General features: G+C 44.5%; 1 protein-coding gene across 1 annotated transcript in view; it reads left to right on the top strand.

Annotated features, from left to right (window-relative positions):
- Window positions 1-14339: 14339 nt before the first annotated feature.
- Window positions 14340-22016, top strand: part of LOC126230343 (dehydrogenase/reductase SDR family member 11-like) — a 65604-nt gene continuing 57927 nt past the window's right edge. The window contains exons 1-2 of the mRNA XM_049942401.1: window positions 14340-14471; window positions 19054-19077. Coding sequence (XP_049798358.1) covers window positions 14340-14471; window positions 19054-19077 — 156 coding nt within the window. The remainder of the gene's footprint in view (window positions 14472-19053; window positions 19078-22016) is intronic.

The raw sequence follows: 22016 nt of genomic DNA, 5'->3' as shown, positions 1-22016 counted from the left end.
AAGCAAAATCACATTAATAGTTTTTATTACAAATAAGAAGAATGACAAAACTTAACTTCTATGTACAACAAGTGGTCGCAAGCGATGGGCGACATGCAAATAAGTATCCCTTGCTATATACAGTGTTATTATAAGCAATTGATATGGATGACACGTCACTGCTACCGTAGCACTCTCTGCTGGGCCGTGTTGATGCTGTCCGAATACTGAACGGCCGAGGCAGGCAGCAGCGGCGCTTATGTTCTCCTCTTGTAGAGGCCGCTGCTGTCGTGGTGCGGTCCCAATCAGCGCACCACTGGCCGACGTCGTCTCACCGCCTTCTCTTCTCTTGGGCTCTTCAGCTTCGTTCTGGCACTTTTGGTTTCGCCAGAACAACATTGTGCAAAAGGAAACATGAAACTTCGACAACGTCCACGTTACATGCCGAAAGCCCGTCCCACAATTTAGACGACATCAGTATTTTTTAAACCAATAGGCATGTCTTAACCTAGACGAATCTAATTAAGGTTAGTTGAAACAGTTCCTGGTCTCAGCGGAGCATATAAAGCCCAGTACTTTCATAAAGGTTTCGAAAGAATACATCAAAACGTATGTGGCGAATGAAATACCGAATTGCTTAACCACAGGGAGAATTAAACGCAGTTTATAAACGGAAACTGCAAAACTGAACTGTAATCGCAGGAAGGCACTCTCCCATGGCATTCTGTGTCTGACACAGATATACTTCGACAACCCAACATTTCTCACCAAATACTTAGTAAAGAAAAAAATGGTTATCTCTGATGCAGAATAGTCGTACAAGAGGATTATTAATTTCACACAAGTACTTCACACATACAAACGTACTAATGCTTTCATATATTGCTGACTCTGTGGCATACTGTATTGTGGTTTGATTGTGTGTTGTACAATTTCAGCAAGATTACAATAAAACTAGTTACTTGTTATTAATGTAGGAAGTGGTATTATTTAGTCACTGCTTTTCCGGCTAATGATCATTATTTTGTTAAAGAAATCTCCACATGGAAAGGGTTAGCAATGTTGTCTGTCAAGCAGTGTAAATGGAACTAAGTTAACTAAAAACAGGAATCATATATATGCCAGCAAACAAGCTAAATGTATGATACGTAATATGAACTAAACAAGAGTAATGATTTTATTAATTTTCAGTGCTATTGCATAGGTCTCTTTACTAGTTGCAGATCATTTATCGAATTTAACGCTACGGTTATTCGAGGTGGCAACACTTTTCTTTCAGCAAAATGAACAGTTTTGTCACACAATACCACACTCACACAACACTAATGTATTTTTTCGCGTCAAAATATTTCATAAAAGTCTTTACAAAATAACCAGGCTTCATACATCAGCATATAAGAATTTGTATCACATAAGATTCTGTTTCCATCTATAGAAGGTCACAATATTTAGGGATTACTCACCGTCTAACTGGAATTTATTACCTAAGATTGGGTTCTCGGCCACCGATACACAATTATTATCACTATTATGAGCAACAACATTTATGTCTGTATAGAAAGTTAATTTTAAACTACCGCTGCAGTATATCACTAAGATGGCGGCTTACGTAAGACAGTGACTTATCGATTCTGCTCCTACCCCTGTTTTACTATTAACAAATAATATATATTAAATCTTTTTGTATCTTTACTATATGTATTAACATTTGAAAATATTTCTTAGTGTTAATCGCTTATTATTCAGCATTTCCCAATAAACCGCACTGTAGATCAATAGTTCCAATTGCTGCGCTTCTTTGTAGCTGCTCAGAAAACTTAACATTTACATATGACGAGGGTCAAAATGAAATAAAACTCCAATCAAAGAAGATTTATTTCAGTGACACATAAACTATATATATCACCTATTAAATTAACAACATAATACACTTTCTTACGGACATCTGTGTTACCAGACATAAATCACATCCTATCAGTACAACAGTTCGAAAAATAAGAAGGATTATTCTAGAAGAATCATAAGAAAACAAAAAATTGAGATTGCCATTACCTTTCTCCATAGGTATTGTGTGAGATATAGTTTCTTACAAAATATTAAATTATGTCATTTACAATAAATATTTGTTTTTTACTAACGAAGAAGTCGTTTTTATTAATATCGCAAGAACGTTCATTCACTTTCCACACACAATGCTGTCGTGAATATTATTGTGAATAAAATGTAGCCGTGGGTATTACAACTCTCACAGACTTCTCATCATGTACGAGGGGCGGTCAATACGTAATGAAAGGCATTTATTTTCTCCACCATTTTGGTTAAAAAAATAAATATTTTGTTTTGAGACATCGTGGCATATTCCTGCTTCACACCCTCCAGTTTCATGGAATTCCGATAGGTGGTGGCGCTATACGTGGCCTTCAAAATGGCGCCTGTAGCGGAGGTGCGTTACAAGCAGAGAGCCGTCACTGAGTTTCTTTTGGCGGACAACTGGAGTGTCGCAGATATTCAAGCTGCTTGCAGAATATCTACGGATATATGGCGATGAACAAAATCACGGTGAGTAACTGGGCGATGTGTCTGTCATCATCACAACGAGGTCGCGTAAGTCTGCGTGACAGCCAGCCTGCCGACCGGCCGTACACAGTTGTCACTCCTGCAGTGTTGAAATGTGTGGAGTCTGTCTTTCGAAGTGATCGATGAGTCACAATCAAACGCAGTGCTGCACAGCTGTGTGTCTCCGTTGGTAGTGCTGACTCACTCAAAGTCATCTGCTAACATTTTGCACCTTCAGACTTCCATCTGCTTGTCCAACGAATGATGCACTCTGCGGAAAGCAGTACGTGGGTGATGGTGAGCTTACTGATATAGCAAGACGATGGCTGAGACGTTGGCCAGTAGAATGGTACCATGCGAGACTACAGGCCCTCCCAGTAGGCTGGCATAAGGCTGTCACACTGAACGGAGGTGATGCTGAAAAGTAGGATTTTGTAGGCAAAGCCTGTGGGGAATAGTATGGAGTATTTGAATCCATAATACGCTCTCAGGGTCAAAAATGGTTGAGTTACTTACTGAACGCCCCTCACGTATATACAGTCGGTCTAAAATGTTCAAATGTGTGTGAAATCTTATGGGACTTAACTGCTAAGGTCATCAGTTCTTAAGCTCACACACTACTTAACGTAAATTATCCTAAGGACAAACACACACACTCATGCCCGAGGGAGGACTCGAACCTCGGCCGGGACCAACCGCATAGTTGTCGGTCTCAACGGTACACCATTTTACACCGTAAGAAAGGACACCTTTCTCTGTCACAGCCTCGAACTGAAAAGAAAGAAGACGCAGGCTCTGTTTTCCTTCGGAATTTGTAAAAGCGTGCCTAACATCTCAGCTCTCTTTCCATTAGTTGGCTTAGGTTATTCACGTCCTAAAGAACTCAAGCAGAGAAACTACCTTAACAGACGTTGCAGTGAAAGTTTATCAGTGGGTTCTGTGATAACAACAGAAGTTCGTCGCGAATAAGCGACACGTAAGTAACTGAAGGTTAGCAATGTGCAAATATAACAAGCAAATTTCATTTTGATAAGACACGCGAAAAGGAATCGAGGAATGCCAGTTTCGAAATGGAGGAAGAGTGGAGAGTTAAAAGTACAGTAGAAGACCAGGGCTAGAGTACAGTAATCAGGTTCAAATTGATGTAAATTGTGGTTAAAAGTTATGTAAATTTCGGTAGTTACTCAGAGCTGAAGAGCTTTACACAGAACAGACTAGTGCAGAGGACTGCACGAAGCAGTCTTCGACTGGTCTCCACAACGACACACAAATGTGTAACGCTAAATTATTTACAGATGGTATTCAGCTAGGAAAGCCGATAATTGAGAAAAGCATTCTTCGCAAAATCTAGCAAAATAAAGGCTGAATTCTTTGTTTTCTCTGTTGTCCTCAGTGCTTGAAACAAATTTTTGGATAACCGTCACACCCAATTTGATATTTTGGCTTACTTCCTGTTGCACTGAATTTCAATGCAAGACCATCCACGGATGTGGATCTGAACCTCATCTGATCGGTACGACCTAAAATTTCTTGGCATATCTTTCGATATGTTCTCTCATTGAAAGACGTTCTATTATTTTCGTCGCCGATACATGAAATGTGATAGTTTTCATCTTTCTCCCGAGATTGTGTTATGTTGTGAGGATGTAACTTCGCAGGTCTTTCTTGAGACAGGATGACAATGACTGTTTTCTATTTTGGACAAATACAAATACTCTCGATGATTTTTAATGAGTTTCTGTCTTTTTGATCAGTTTGTGGATGTGGCTTCCATAGCCGAAAGTATCACACATTTTAAAATATTCTGGGTTATTACTAGGGTTGTTAGCTGAATTTTTGTGAAGAAACCCAACTTTAAAGTGGAGAAACACGCATACATCAGATGTTCCGAAATATGTTCTGCGATCAGGGGAGCACCATATTCTGTTTGGTAAAACTCTTGGCCTGGAAGTCACGCGCCTGCATTATCATACGATATGCAGGGACACGATAGAGATTATTAAACATACCTATAGTTTAATGGGATGAAGCTGATTGTGAGACTGAAGGGTATCTATTCCGCTGCTATAGAAGATGAGTACTGTTCTTCTATCATGGAGCGATATCATAGCGAATGTAGTAATCGATAATGGCCAATTTCGCTTGAACTTTGAAAACATGTTGCAGCACATCTCTGCAGGAGAGCACGCAGAAACGAACTTTTATTGCAGTCAGTAATGAGCCAGCAGCTTGCATATTGGAACGCAAGTCGATTTCTTCGAACTGTACATAGAAGAGATAATTAATATAGAAGTATCTTGAAGGACATCTGGAGCGACTGGATACAATGTTGTGGATTTAATCGGTCCGCGTAACTGCTACAATCACCAGTGAGTATACGACGAGTATAACCAAAAGAAATGTGAACAACTGACACACACAGTCTGTTAGATACACTATTATGCGCGACCGCCGCAGAATATACTTCACTCGGACATAATGCTCACACGACCACACAGAACAGTGTTTTGACCACGACTGGCATTTTCAACGTACTGTGAACGTTGCACAGATGGCGTTCGTGGCCAAAGAGAATGGCGCAACTTGCCGCCTTGGCTAGGAGCTGAATTTATGTCCAACCAAGCGTTTTTCGCGGTGTTTCCTTATTGTTACTCAACTTCCGTACAACAACACACACGCACACTAATATGCCTTCCGTACTGAGAATAGTGTCAAAGGCTTGCAGTTAAGGCAAATGCAATTTGCAGCTGAAGATGACAGTCTGCATTTTATTGAAGTGTGTAAAACATAAAAAAAAGGTAAAACAAAAGGGAAAAAGGAAGATTGGGTTTAACAACCAGTAGATATCGAGGTCATTAGAGATGGAGCACAAGCTCGCATTATGTTAAGGGTGGGGTAGGAAATCGGCTGTGCCCTTTCAAAGGAACCATCCCGACATTTCTCTGGAGCGATTTCGGGAAATCACAGAAACCTACATCTTGATTTCTTACCTCTCACTCCATTAAGTTCTAACTTCTCTGATTCATCGAATCAGTAAATTAGTTATCGCCAAAGGTATCTTTCACGATAATATATGTTTATGCTTATTACCTTGTTCTTTCATTTTATTATCGTAAAGCCTAACTCTGAATGACACTGTTTTCATACTCTTTATATTCATGACTGTAGACGGTCCAGTCCCATTTATGTGACCACCTGTCAAAACGCTCAGCAACCACCTTTTGTAACGCACACTTGCAGGTAGAGAGTCAGTGAGGCTGTGGAAGGTACCGACAAGGACGTGGCGTGGCCAGCTGCTCCATGGATTTTGAACCTCAAGATCAATGGCGTGAACAGCCGGATCGAGGTGGTCCCATATAATGAGCCAGATCTCATATAGGGGCAGTTTGGTGATTAGGGGAGTCCAGGAAACTCATCCAGGTACTCTTCGAACCTCACGTCTACACTGCGAGCTGTGGGATGCTTTGCATTGTCCTGCTGGTAGATGCACGAGAATAATGTCACCCAGGGAATGTACTCCAGACCATGGTGCAGTCCGCAGCTCGTGGTCGTGCGGTAGCGTTCTCGCAACTCGCGCCCGGATTCCAGGGTTCGATTCCCGGCGGGGTCACGGATTTTCTCTGCCTCGTGATGACTGGGTGTTGTGTGATGTCCTTAGGTTAGTTAGGTTTACGTAGTTCTAAGTTCTAGGGGTCTGATGACCACAGATGTTAAGTCCCATAGTGCTCAGAGCCATTTGAACCATTTTGAACCATGGTGCAAGCGTGGAAGCTTGCGACGAATGTCGCAGGGCCGTACGCGCCAACGGAAATCTGTACGATGCAGCATAAAACATTATCCACCTATCGCCGCTCAGAGCACGTTCAGTTGCGGTTCTGGCATGCGAATTGAAGCCTCCGTCGGCGATGAACAGCAGTCAGCAAGGGTGCAGGAAGCATCGCCTACTGCGGAGGCGCATACGCAGCAACATTCGCTGAACGGGCATTGAGGAGACACTCATTTATTAAGGAAAAAAAAAAAAAGGTTTGAAAATGCCTTCCTGACATAATGTTTCTAGTGTAAGAATTATAATATTTACTATTTAAAACAACTGTCACGAGCATGCGACAGGAATGACGAACAAAAAGCAACGTTGCCTAAACCTGCAATATACAGAAATAGGAAACGACAAGGACGAAGAAGATGTAGAAGACGAAGCTGAAAATGAAGGAAACTATGCTGAGATTAGTTTTAAAGGAACCAGATTTTAGTGACCCATAAGGAATCGTAAAGATTCAGGCATATTGGGAATTTTCTTTGTTCATGGCGTCAGGTGAAGTGTACAAACGGAGGGTGAATACGAGAAATGAGATGCTTGTTCGCCTGACTGAAGGTGCTGCTCTCATTATGGAACGTACAGAAGCACTCGGACAACCAACAGTACATGTCCTCCCAAGAGTGCGCATATGCAATGAAGCTGACGGTGGGATATTCTAGAATTTATTGTCAACTATAAAACACTTGTAATGTGATATGTACAATAAGCCTTAAGGGGATTCCTTCATAAAATATATTTTGGAATTTTCACTCCGTAAAAAATGTTGTAACGTTTACAAACTGTTGTATGTGCATGCACGAGTAAACGTGATATTTTATTGATCAGTACTGCAGCTGAATATCACTGTACATTAAACCCTACTATCTCGGAAACTATTCCGAATATGGCGTATGTCCATATGATGATTTTGCCCTCAAATGATCGTTCTTTTTATATGCCTGAAAAATGACCACACCTGCCGAGAAACCCTGTACATTAAGGGTTTGCAGTTTAATTGTTTTCGTGTTTACACATTTAATACTTCGTTGTGTGAACCAGTGCCTGAAGCTATTTGAAGTGAAATAATAGTGTAAGGGACGCTCAGTGTGTAATGCAACAAATATTTCTGAAGGCAGGTTGGTTTGATTTACCATTCCAGTGCAGGATATTGTTTCTGAAGTGTTGGCAGAAGAGCCAACACCGTGTTGCTAGAGGAGGCCGAAATGCACGCTTTCAAGCTCACGCAGATTGGCGTGAGGTCTGGAACAGTTAAGGGAATTAATAGTAGCAAATAAAGTACGTAGTTGATGTAATACTTAACTTTAATCCATAATTGGTGAACATTGGTCTGACGGTACAGGCATCACAATATATATATAACAATCTCAATATAAACTGTTAATGGCGCCTTGCTAGGTCGTAGCAAATGACGTAGCTGATGGCTATTCTAACTATCGTCTCGGCTAATGAAAGCGTATTTGTCAGTGATCCGTCTCTGGCAAAGTAGGCTGAACAACTGGGGCGAGTGCCAGGACGCCTCTCTAGACCTGCTGTGTGGTGGCGCTCGGTCTGCTATCACTGACAGTGGTGACAAGCGGGTCCGACGTATACTACCGGACCACGACCGATTTAAATGCTACCACCTAGCAAGTGTGGTGTCTGGCGGTGACACCACATTCCTCCCCCGCAAATCGGCGAACGGTTGTGTGATAAGGCTTCCGCCCACCGTGGGGAGGACCCCATGTTGACGTATGCGACGAGGTGGGGAGCCTAACAACAGGCGAGGCTGAGCCACCCGCACCCTGCCATTCGGTCCGAGGGGAGCTAGGAAACGCCTGAAAGCCTAGTCCTGGGTGCACGCCAACATGCGGTGTATGCGCCCGTAGAGAGACAGGAGGGGCCAAAGGGTCGACCTCCATCGCGTCGGGGTACCCGACAGGCGAAGACGACAACTGGTCCGGAGCGGGCAAGAGTTCCATGCCGGAGGACAGCTGGTCACGGGAAGCGATCGGCGGCGCGTGACCTAGGGAGGCGCTTGGCGTCTGCAACGAAGCGTCCACTGCGGGCGTCGCCGGCGGGAGAACAGGCGGCGGCGGCTGCGCGACGCCATGGGGCAAAATGGAAGGCATCGTCGGTAACACCTGGGGATGAGGCGAGCCTGTAGATGGGTCCCCAGGGCCCTGACCGGACGGCACCGTCGCTGAAAGCAGACGGGGAGCGGCAGAACCCGTGCAACGACAGAGGCACAGCTGATTGAGATGCCGACGCACCTCACCAGAGGCCCCCAAAACCAGATACATAGCGCGGCCGAGGCAGCGAAGAATGCGCCCTGCGAGCCAACGCCTTGAACCTCGATAGTTGCGATAGTGTACAACGTCGCCTGGAGCAAAAGCAGGTGGCTGCCGCTGCACAGGAACCTGATGCGGCGGATGTAGCAAAGACATCAAGGTTCGATGAGGACAACCGTGGAGCAACTCAGCCGGCGAGCGACCATCTCGGGGCTGAGAGCTATACGAGGACAAAAAGAGCAACAACGCGTCCTCCCGCGAATGCGACTCTTTTAACTTCAACATCTGTGACTTGAAAGTCAGGACCAATCGTTCAGCGGCACCGTTTGACTGAGGCGAAAACGACGCGGATGTCAGATGTTGAATACCATTGGCCTTGCAGAATGACTGAAATTCTGCGGACATGAATTGTGGGCCATTGTCGGAAACAATAGTCTGTGGAAGACCTTCAATACAAAAGATTGCGGATAACGCTTGGATGGTGGCAGATGACGTCGTGGAAGACATCCGGATAACAAAAGGAAAATTACTGAAGGAATCAACCAGAACCAACCATCGAGCATTCCAGAATGGACCAGTAAAATCGATGTGTAAGCGTTGCCAAGGGGAAGTGGCTCTTGGCCATGCAAAGAATTTCTGCAGTGGTGCGGATTGTTGTTCGGCACACGCCATGCAAGAAGAGCACACATTCGTAATCGCAGCATCGATTCCGAACCAAGTACAGTGCTGACGAGCAAGTTGTTTCGTTCGCACTATACCCCAATGTCCTTGGTGGAGAAGCCGTAAGACAGAGGACTGTAACGAACGTGGGACCACGACCCTGGAATGATCATTATCGGAACGCAACAGCAAAACATCACGTCGTACAAAAAGTCTCTCCTTGTGAGCAAAAACTCGGCGATCCAACGGATCTTCGATTCGTGACTTTGACAAGGGCCATTGCGGAGCAACAAAACGCAAAACGGTAGCAAGGACAGGGTCAGCAGCTGTGGCTGTAGCTACACGACGAAAATCAATCGGAAACGATTCGACCACGTCATCGGTTTCCGCATCAATGAACATGCAAGCAAGTTCGGAGGAATCGAATGCTCTATCCCCAGCAACAGGCAAATGGGACAACGCATCGGCGTTTCCGTGCTTAGCAGTGGACCGATACAAGATATCGTAGCGGTACTGCGAGAGGAAAATTGACCAGCGAATGAATTTCTGCGCTGTACGTGGAGGTACAGGCTTGTTCGGATGAAAAAGCGATGTCAAAGGTTTGTGGTCTGTGATGATGGTAAAGTGACGACCATACAAGAAATCATGAAACTTTGTAACACCAAATACGAGAGCCAAAGCTTCTTTCTCAATCTGTGAATAATTTCTTTGCGCAGACGAGAGCAATTTGGACGCAAAGGCAATAGGGCGATCATGCGATCCATCTTTGTGTGCAAGCACAGCACCGATCCCGAAATCCGATGCATCTACCATCAACAAAAGGGGTTTCTGGGGATCGAATGGCGTAAGGCAAGTATTGTAAAGCAACGCCGATTTCAACTGGCGAAAGGCGCGTTCGCATTCCGTCGTCCAGACGAACGGAACTCCTTTACGGCGTAAGCGATGAAGCGGAGCTGAAATGGAAGAAGCGTGCGGCACAAATTTGTGGTAATAATTAATTTTTCCCAATGCACTCTGTATCTGCTTCAAATTCTGCGGCGATGGCAAGTCTTGTATGGCACGGAGGTGCTCGGGACTGGGATGTATGCCTTGGGCATCGATTACATGTCCCAGATAGGGTAAGCCACGAGCAAAAACCACACATTTGTCCTTCCGCAAGCGAAGACCATTTTGTCGCAAGACCTGAAATAATGTTCTGAGATTGGCTAAATGTTCTTCTTCCGTCTTTCCGAAGATCACAATATCGTCCAGATAGTTTGCTGCAGTAGGGACCGAGGCACAAACGGTTTGCAGATATCGCTGAAACAATGCAGGGGCGGATGCTCACCCGAATGGCAGTCTTTTGAATCGATACAAACCAAGATGCGTGTTAACCACCAAAACCCGCTGGGATTCATCGTCCACCGGTATTTGCAAGTACGCATCTGCTAGGTCCAACTTCGAAAAATTTACCCGGGCACAGTTTGTCAAAAAGATCTTCCGGGCGAGGTAAAGGAAAAGTTGGAATCACTAGTTGTGGATCACTGTAGCTTTGAAGTGCACACAAAGTCTCAATTTTCCTGCAGGTTTTGGCAAAATTACTAAAGGTGATGCCCAGAGAGAAGCCTGCACACGTTCAATTACACCTTGTGATTCCAAATCGTGTAATGTTCGTGCGACCTCATCACGCAATGCGTGGGGAACATTGCGCACTCTGAAAAATTTCGGTTGCGTGTTTACCTTCAGTTCCAAATGTGCTTTATAGTTCTTAGCACAACCAAGGCCCGGTGCAAAAATGTCAGCAAATTCTTCACATAGATGAGAAACACTGGCTGAAGGCACAGTCTGGTTCACTGATAGGACCTGATTGACTATAGACAAGTTAAACAACTGAAATAAATCTAAACCAAACTAGTTCACTGTAGAAGAAGAACGAAGGATATAAAATGACACAAGTTTTATTTGTCCCTTGTATGTTGCAAGAAGGCTGCACTGTCCTAACACAGGGATATTCTGTCCTGAATAACTATGTAACTTAATATTTGCGGCACGCAACGAAGGTGTGCCCAGTTGTTTGTACGTGTCTTTATTGATCAATGAAACTGCAGCTCCAGTATCGAGCTGGAATGGTATCACGTTGCCATTTATGACCAAATCTACAAAAAGTTTATTGTCCTGCTGACGACAAGAGTGACCATCTCGTGCAACGTGAACTGACATTGGTACAGAATCACTTGCGACTTGACGTGATTTCCGTCTATGTCGACGCACACTAGTTGTGGGACGAACACAGTCACTGTTAGAGAAAGTGGCACTGGGCGGAGTGGAGTTAACTACATGAATGTCCATGGGTGAAGGTTCACAAGCCTGATTATTCGTGGTTCGATTCCGATTCCGGCGCGAAGCAAAGGGCCTGGAATGGTTGTTAGTGTCCGATCTGAGCTTTTTCTGGCAAACACTCTGAACATGTCCTTTTTTATTACAGAAAAAGCAAATAGCTTGGCGGGACAGGCAATTCTCACGCGAATGTCTAGTAGCACACCGCGGGCATGATTTTAGCACTGCGTTTGCGTGCTTGCGCGGCACACTTAGAGGAGAGCTTGGCGATAGCTGCGTGGACGGGCGCGAGGGCTGTTTACTGTTCCATGCAGCTCGCCCGGCGGGCCGGTTAATGTGACACACAGCTGGCGAAGTTTCAAATGATTCCTGAGCAAAGTCAAGTGTGTCCTGCCTATCCAATATGTCTATCACTTGTTGAAGGGAGGGATTGACTAGTTTCAAAATCTGTTCCCGTATACGAACATCAGAAATATTCTGTGCAATGGCATCATGCACCATAATATCTGAATGAGGGAGTCCACATTCACACTCAAACGCACAATCCCTAGTAAGGCCTTGCAAAGTTGCAACCCACTCCCTATTAGTCTGACCGGCCGTACGTTTTGTACGAAAGAAAGTATACCTTTTTGCAACTACATTGACTGGTTCTTTGAAATATGCATCTAATGCAGACAAAATTTCTTCGTAGGACAGAGTTGCTACGTCGCGTCGGGGAAATAATTTCACTATCACACGGTATGTGTGCACCCCGACGGATGCTAACAGAAAAGGCTGCCGCTCCTTACCTTGAATTCTGTAGGCGGCGAGATGGAATCCAAATTGGTGTGACCACTCCGTCCAGCTTTCCAGTGCCGCATCAAAAGGACGAAAAGGTGGTGCAACTGCGTGTTGTGGCTGCGCGAGCGGTGGAGCGGCGGCTGCCGCATCGTTTTGCATTGCACGTAGACCCTGGACGAGCTGTCCAAGGGCATCCAATAAGGCCTGCGTCTGCTGATTCTGCAAGCGATAAAATTCGGACAGTACATCTGGAGATGGTGGCGAAGCCATGACACAATGAAATCAATCTAACAATACGAACAGTGTGGCAGAAGAGCCAACACCGTGTTGCTAGAGGAGGCCGAAATGCACGCTTTTAAGCTCACACAGATTGGCGTGAGGTCTGGAACAGTTAAGGGAATTAATAGTAGCAAATAAAGTACGTAGTTGATGTAATACTTAACTTTAATCCATAACTGGTGAACATTGGTCTGACGGTACAGGCATCACAATATATATAACAATCTCAATATGCACTGTTAATGGCGCCTTGCTAGGTCGTAGCAAATGACGTAGCTGAAGGCTATGCTAATTATCGTCTCGGCTAATGAGAGTGTATTTGTCAGTGATCCGTCTCTGGCAAAGTAGGCTGTACAACTGCGGCGAGTGCCAGGACGTCTCTGTAGACCTGCCGTGTGGTGGCGCTCGGTATGCTATCACTGACAGTAGCGACACGTGGGTCCGACGTATACTACCGGACCGCGACCGATTTAAATGCTACCACCTAGCAAGTGTGGTGTCTGGCGGTGACACCACTGTTTCCCTCTCATTTGGATGCGAAACTCTACTTTTTAGCATAATCCTCGTACAATGAGAGGGCCTTACCCCTCCCTACCACGCTGGCCTCTATGCCTGCATGGTACCACCTACTGGTCGACGTCGGAGCTAACGTCAATAACCTTCCCATCATCCACGCACTGGTTCTTGCGGAGTGCATTATTCATTGGACTGGAGAGATGGACCTCGGAAAGTGCGAGATCCAGCCTAAAGGGTGAATGAGGAGTGGAGTTTTGTAAGCTCCTCTTGGATACGCAGACATGTGTGAGGTGTTGTGTTGTTATGGAGAGGGAGGCAGTCATTTACATTTTTGTGGCAACGAACATACTGAAGTCGTTCCTTCAGTTTCATGAGTGCACCAGAGTAAACTTCAGAGTTGGTCATTACATTATGAGGGGTACATCAAAGTGTCCACACTACGAACAGAGATGTCCAGCACTGCAGCGACGTGTCTGTCTGTGATCCGTCACTCACCTCGAATGAAAACGTACACACGTCCCAAAAGTGCAAGAGTCACAAACGTGTGCAGCGAACCGGCACGTGGGACATCGGTCAGGTTTCCACCAAAAGGAACATAATGACAGCACTCCGCTCTTTGAACGCACCTGCATTACTGATGCCATTTTTAAGGCTATGTATAGAGCCGCCACATATCGAAGCTTCATAAAACTACAGAAGCTGACGCATCGTATTCCACGATGCCCGCCAACAAATCTTCATGTTTCCAACAGAAAGGGACAGAGAAAAAATGTGTTACATTACTTATTGAACTCTCGTAGAACAATACCTTCATTTCAAATGTGGAGTTTACTCCGTCGACGTTATGTAGCTTAACAAAAGGGTCGTCTGCAAACAAATTGTTTGGAACAAATGCTGCTACGTTTTTATTTATTTACATACAGCTGCGGTCAAACCGAATGTCGTTTTGAATAAGGCAAAAACTGCTCTTGTACCTGTTCCAGGTTCTAGAAGCTACTCGTTAAGGCGTTCCACTGAAGTCGTCCATCGGACAGACAGATCTGTTTGCCCGCCGGCGGAGAGGAGTATGGACTGCGGTCGGGCGATAACGAGCTGCCCTTGCCGGAGCTACGCGGGCCGCCTGTCCTCTGGAGGCGAACAGCCGCTGAGGCGCGCCACTTGCTGTCAGGATGGAGCGGTACGCAGGTCGCGTCGCCCTGGTGACGGGCGCCAACTCCGGCATCGGCGCCGCCACCGCACGGGCGCTGCTCAGGAGGGGGCTCGAGGTCGTCGGCCTCGACAAGAGGATCGACAGGGTCCAGGTAGTTAACTAACCACCAGCCTCGGTACAGCATCTGAAAACTGGACAGGTTCAAAAAATTGTGCCAGTACTTCAGTTCGAAGTGTTATCTAGCTAACTGCAACAGAAACAGCATGGGTTTCAGAGCAATAGAGAAATGAATGTGATGTATTAAGAGTAAGATATTACTTTTTTCTATTTTTAGCTCAGTCAGTTTTTATTACACAATCGTAACTGGTTTTTAAAGCCCATCCTCAGATGCTACTTTTTTGAGTCATCAGTCTTCTGACTGGTTTGATGCGCCCGCCACGAATTCCTCTCCTGTGCCAAACTCTTCATCTCAGAGTAGCACTTGCAACTGACGTCTTCAATCATTTGCTGAACGTGTTTCCAAATCTGTCCTCCTCTACAGTTTGTCCCCTTTACATCTGCCTGTAATACCATGGACGTCATTCCCTGATGTCTTAAACAGATGTCCTATCTTGCTGTCCCTTCTCCATGTGAATATTTCCCTTTCCTCTCCGATTCTTTCCAGAAACCCCTCTTTATTACCTTACCATTCAATCTAATTTTCAACATTCTTCTGTAGCACCAGATCTCAAATACTTCGATTCTCTTCGGTTCCAGGTTTCTCACAGCCCATTCTTTACTACCACACAATGTTGTGCTCCAAATGTACTTTCTCAGAAATTCCTTCCTCAAATTAAGGCCCTTTTTACCGGTGCTAGTCTGCTTTTGATGTCCACCTTGCCCCGTCCGACACAAGTTATGTTCTTGCCTAGGAAGCAGAATCCACCTACTTCATCTACTTCGTAATCGGTCCTGACGTTAACTTTCTCACTGTTCTCATTTCTGCTACATCTCATTACTTTCGTCTTTCTTAGATTTGTACTCATTAGACTGTTCATTCAGTTCAGCGGATCATGTAGTTATTCTTCGCTTTCACTCAGGATAGCAATGTCATCAGTGAATGGTATCATTGATATCCTACCACCATGAATTTTAATCCCTCTCCTGAACATTTCTTTTTTTTTCCCTCATTGCTTCTTCGATGGTACAGTAGGGTCGAAAGACTGCATTCCTGTCTTACACCCTTCTTAATCTGAGCACTTCGTTCCTGGTCGTCCACTCTTTTTATTCCCTCCTGGCTCTTGTACATACAGTATATGACCCGTCTCTCCCTACAGCTTACACCTATTTTTCTCAGAATTTCGAACTTGCGTATCCCACTTTTTTGCGTATTGATTCTTCCTGACTAATCTCTTACACTTCAGCCTGCTCTTCATCACTACTGCATTCTGATCTGCTCCTGGGTACGCCTTACAATCGAGTATCTGATTTCGGAATCTCTGCATGTGTATGACGTAATCTAAGTGAAACATTGCCGTATCACCCAGACTTTCCTCGTCCTCTTGCGATTCTTGTACAGAATATTCACTGTTACTAGCTGAAATTTATTACAGAACTGAATCAGTGATTCTCCTCTCTCATTCCTTGTCTCACGCCAATATTCTCCTTCCCTTACAACTGTACTCCAGTCCCCGATTACTATTAGATGTTTATCTCCCTATTCGTGCTGTATTACCCGCTCATTATCCTCATATACTTTCTTTGTCTCTTAATATTCAATTTGCGGTGTCGGCATTTACACATGAAATATCGTTGGTGTTGGTTTGCTGTCGATTCTGATAGAAACAACACTATCAGAGAACTGTTCACAGTAACACACTCTCTGCCCTTCCTCCTATTTTTAAAGAATCCTACTCCCGCTACACCATTTATTGCTGCTGTCGATATTACCCTACACTCATCTGACCATAAATCCCTGTCTTCTTTCCATTCCACTTCACTGACCTCTACTATGCCTATAATGAGCCTTTGAATTTCTCTTTTCAGATTTTCTAGCTTCCCGACCACGTTCAAGCTCCTGAAAAATCCACGTCCCGACTCGTAGAACGCTATCCTTTCGATGGTTATTTAACCTTTTGTCATGGTCACCTCCCCTTTCGCAGTCCCTTCCCAGAGATCCGAATGGGGGACTATTCCGGAATCTTTTACCAATGGAGAGATCATCATGAAACTTTTTCAGTTACAGGCTACATATCTTGGGGGTACAGGTTATGTTTCTTTTATGCAGTGATTTCCATTGCCTTCTGTATTCTTGATCGCGTTTACTTAAACTTATGGGCTGACTTTTTTCTGGTTCATAAATATTTTATCTTTATCTGTTATTACTTTTATGTTGTAATTTCATGTACTGACACGTTCCATGACCTTGGACATTTGATATTGTTGATTCTTCCGCCCTTAGGGGCAGTTTCCTAAACCGAGGACAAGAGAGTGGCCTTAACCTCCGTCCGCTGCATCGCCCTCTTTGACAAGGCCGTTGGCAGGAAGAGGGTGATTCTTATGTCGGAAGTCTTCGCCCGCCAATGCTGGTTATTAATCAGTATTTAAGTAGTTTCGTGTTTCGAACTTGGGACCGAAGACGTCAATCAAATGAATAATCAAAGACGATACCCCTCGACCACTTGTGCATCACCAATGCTGCTGTGGACAATACGAAAGGTTACAGTAAGACCTGAAACAAGTGCTATTTTTTTCACTTGGTTTACTTGTGAGCTTATTAATGTGCTATAACAATGTATGTGGTTTCATACATATGAGCGGCATTTGATGGACAAGTGCTCATCACCGTCTCCACAAACGGGATGTTGTTTCTTCCAAAATGTATTAACAGTTCTTGCTGCTAACAAGTGAGTCCGACTGTAGGACTGTAACACTATAAACACTATTCCCTGAATTTGTCATATTCACAGAGATTCAAAACTCGCTATCTAATGTCGGTAAACAAGCAAACCAAGACTTACCATACTGTTGCGCTTGGCCTCTTTATTCACATTAGTGAAATCCATCAATAGAGTCCAGATTTTCTCAATACTGTAAACCGTAATGAAAGCGTAGTCCCTCCGTGGATTCCCATTTATTTTCACGAAGCATCTTGGTGATACCCGCCTGTTGCTCGAGCGTGTAGTAACAAATCAGGCAGACCGTCTCTGAATTTCTTCGACATCTTCCTTTAATCCGTACTTATGGAGATCAAAAATACTGCAGCTCAGCTAAATTTTAATCAGAATTCTTCCAACAAATTTAAATAGATAAATTCGCCTTCCCTGCTGCCGACACTGCTTGCCCGTTTCATTTCACATAGCTTTGCAATGTTACACGTAGACATACAGAGCGTAACGGGTGCAATTTATTTTAATTTTATACACACGTCAAGTTCCGCAGGACCAAACTGAGGAGCAAATGTCCGAGGTCATGGAATGGGTCAGTACATCAAATTATAACATAAAGGTAATAGCAGATGAAAATCAAATGTTTGTTAACCAGAAAAATGCCAGTCCGTAAACAATCGCGATCAAATAAGCTAATATTGTTAAGACGAAATGACAGTAAGGAATATATATATCTATATATATATATTAAGAGGCCAATGTCAAAATACCCTGACTCGCGAACAGTCGTCGACAAGAGGTTCGTGAACTTTCATCACTTATTGCCCGAACCGCCCGTTTCTCAGCCAAAATTATCCTTTTGGAATGGGAAAAGTTACCCTAAAATGTAATGCCATACGGCATAAGCGAATGAACATAAGAAAAGTAGACAAATTTTCGTGTCGAACGATCACTCACTTCAGTTGAACTGCTCAGTTTCACTAATCATATGCCCATTTTTTGAAATTAAAACGTCGGGTTTTGTTGAATTGCATGTTACAAACATTAAAAATTGAATCTTACTGTGATTTAGCGTTAGTTCTTTTACTACAAGCCATGAAATTATGTCATTAACTTCCCTAATTCACTTTGGCAAACACGGATGGCATAGAAACAGGTCTAAAATAGTCTACATTATCCCTTTCCCCTTTTTATAAAGCGGCTTTACTACTGAGTACTTAATCGTTCAGGAAACTGACCATTCCTAAAGGGAAAGTTACAAATATGGCTAAATACAGGGCTAACATGTGCAACACAATACTTGAATTTTCTGCCAGGCACTCCATCATATCCATAGAGTCCATAGTCTTCAGTGATTTAATTATTAACTCAATCTCTCCCTTTTCTGTATCACAGACGAGTATTTCAGACATCATTCTCGGAAAGGCATTTGTCAAGAAAGTTATATGATTCCCTGTAGCAATTTCATTTTTATTTAATTCACCAACAATGCTCAGAAAATGATTGTTAAATACTGTACATGCATCTGATTTATCAGTAACAGAAATATTTTTTCCAGGAACTGACTTTATATCGTCGACCTCATGCTGCTGACGAGACACTTACCTCACAACTGACCATATGGCTTTAATTTTATCCTGTGAGTTAGCTATTCTGTTTGCATAACACATACTTTTTGCCTTCCCAATAACATTTTTAAGCAACTTACAGTACTGTTTGTAATTGGCTACTGCAGCTTGATTGTGACTACTTCTAGCATTTTGATATAATTCCAACTTTGTTCTACATGATATCCTTATTCCACTTGTCAGCCACGCGGGCTGCCTTTTACTGCTAGTACCCAGTTTAAAAAGTTCTAATGGAAAGCAAATCTCAAAGAGCATGAGAAATGTGTTAAGGAAAGCATCATATTTGTCATCTATGTTATCAGGACTGTAAATATCCTGCAACTCTTGTTCCTTAACGACGTTTAAGAAACTGACTATTGCTGTTCGATTAACGTTCCTACATAGTTTGTAATTATATGTGACGTTTGTTTGAGTACAAAAGCCTTTTAGTGTTAAAATCTGTGCATCATGGTCTAAAAAGCCATTCACCCTTTTACTAACAGAATGCCCATCTAGTAATGAAGAATGAATAAAAATATTGCCTATGGCTGTGCTACTGTTTCCCTACACCCTAGTTGTAAAGAACACCGCCTGTATCAGATCATATGAATTTAGAAGATCTACCAACATCCTTTTTCTGGTACCATCATTTAGAAAATTTATATCGAAGTCACCACATACAATTAATTTCTACTACTTCCTACAAAGTGAATCAGGAACCCTCTCTAGCTTGAGCAGAAATGATCTGAAGTCAGAGTTGGGGGACCTCAAACAACATTAATTAGCAGTTTAGTGTCACTAAGTTCAACTGCCCCTCCTCAACATTCAAATATGTGTTCAGTGCAGTGCTGCGATACGTGTATACACTCACACGGAATTCTGTTTTTTACGTACATAGCCGCTCCCCCATCCCGCAAAGGATGAAAAACAGCCAGCTAATCTGTATCCTGGTAAAGGAAGCCTCTGAAGTGTGAAATTATTTGAGTGGTGCTCCGATATACCAATAATCTATAAGCAGTTCACTAACTTTGCCTCTAATACCTCTTATATTTTGATAAAATATGCTAATTCCCTCTCTACTTGGAAACATGACGTCCTCTGAAGGTGAGCCCATAGTTAGAGGGACTTGCTTTAAGTACGTGCTGATATTTCTACTGGTGGCTGAGGACAGCGTACTGAACAATATTATATCTTTATTCATGTAACTGCAGACTAAAAGTCATAGTCAGTACAAGTCATCTATTTTCAGGTGTAAAGTGTGGACGTGTAGACGCGAAACGCTTAGTGTATACTGACAAGCATAACACTCTTAATGGTGCAGTATGATCATGCAGTAAGCCTCAGGTCGTAAAGTTTCTGATGTGATTGTGGGAAGTCTGTTCCAAGCACAGAAACAACAACCAGCACGCTGATGTGTGTACACATCAAGGTCCTTTGTATGAGAATATCCGCAACTACACCTGTTACAGCCTGTATAATCGCCGTGTCTGTGTCCTTCAGCACAACATTAATAGTGTACCGACCAATACAGGAGTGTTATCCCTACTCATCTGCATTAACTGACACTTTTCTACACTCCTGGAAATGGAAAAAAGAACACATTGACACCGGTGTGTCAGACCCATCATACTTGCTCCGGACACTGCGAGAGGGCTGTACAAGCAATGATCACACGCACGGCACAGCGGACACACCAGAAACCGCGGTGTTGGCCGTCGAATGGCGCTAGCTGCGCAGCATTTGTGCACCGCCGCCGTCAGTGTCAGCCAGTTTGCCCTGGCATACGGAGCTCCATCGCAGTCTTTAACACTGGTAGCATGCCGTGACAGCGTGGACGTGAACCGTATGTGCAGTTGACGGACTTTGAGCGAGGGCGTATAGTGGGCATGCGGGAGGCCGGGTGGACGTACCGCCGAATTGCTCAACACGTGGGGCGTGAGGTCTCCACAGTACATCGATGTTGTCGCCAGTGGTCGGCGGAAGGTGCACGTGCCCGTCGACCTGGGACCGGACCGCAGCGACGCACGGATGCACGCCAAGACCGTAGGATCCTACGTAGTGCCGTAGGGGACCGCACCGCCACTTCCCAGCAAATTAGGGACACTGTTGCTCCTGGGGTATCGGCGAGGACCATTCGCAACCGTCTCCATGAAGCTGGGCTACGGTCCCGCACACCGTTAGGCCGTCTTCCGCTCACGCCCCAACATCGTGCAGCCCGCCTCCAGTGGTGTCGCGACAGGCGTGAATGGAGGGACGAATGGAGACGTGTCGTCTTCAGCGATGAGAGTCGCTTCTGCCTTGGTGCCACTGATGGTCGTAAGCGTGTTTGACGCCGTGCAGGTGAGCGCCACAATCAGGACTGCATACGACCGAGGCACACAGGGCCAACACCCGGCATCATGGTGTGGGGAGCGATCTCCTACACTGGCCGTACACCACTGGTGATCGTCGAGGGGACACTGAATAGTGCACGGTACATCCAAACCGTCATCGAACCCATCGTTGTACCATTCCTAGACCGGCAAGGGAACTTGCTGTTCCAACAGGACAATGCACGTCCGCATGTATCCCGTGCCACCCAACGTGCTCTAGAAGGTGTAAGTCAACTACCCTGGCCAGCAAGATCTCCGGATCTGTCCCCCATTGAGCATGTTTGGGGCTGGATGAAGCGTCGTCTCACGCGGTCTGCACGTCCAGCACGAACGCTGGTCCAACTGAGGCGCCAGGTGGAAATGGCATGGCAAGCCGTTCCACAGGACTACATCCAGCATCTCTACGATCGTCTCCATGGGAGAATAGCAGCCTGCATTGCTGCGAAAGGTGGATATACACTGTACTAGTGCCGACATTGTGCATGCTCTGTTGCCTGTGTCTATGTGCCTGTGGTTCTGTCAGTGTGATCATGTGATGTATCTGACCCCAGGAATGTGTCTATAAAGTTTCCCCTTCCTGGGACAATGGATTCACGGTGTTCTTATTTCAATTTCCAGGAGTGTACATTTCTAGCAAGCTGTCATTCATCATACCTAATTGATATTATCTCCGACTCATCCTGTAGCATCTAACACACACTACGAAAACACTGTCCCTTACACTGCAGTGTAGTCAGCAAACAGTTGCCTTATCCATCACATCGTTTATCCATATATAGAGAATAAGACAGGTTCCATCACTCGTCCCTGACATACTCATTTGCCCTCTGGAGCAACGTACAAGGTAGTG

This window comes from Schistocerca nitens, unplaced genomic scaffold (genome assembly GCF_023898315.1).
Source record: "Schistocerca nitens isolate TAMUIC-IGC-003100 unplaced genomic scaffold, iqSchNite1.1 HiC_scaffold_380, whole genome shotgun sequence".
In the NCBI taxonomy this organism is placed as follows: domain Eukaryota; kingdom Metazoa; phylum Arthropoda; class Insecta; order Orthoptera; family Acrididae; genus Schistocerca; species Schistocerca nitens.
Note: the sequence above shows the minus strand (reverse complement) of the source record. Positions and strands in the feature narration are given on the sequence as shown.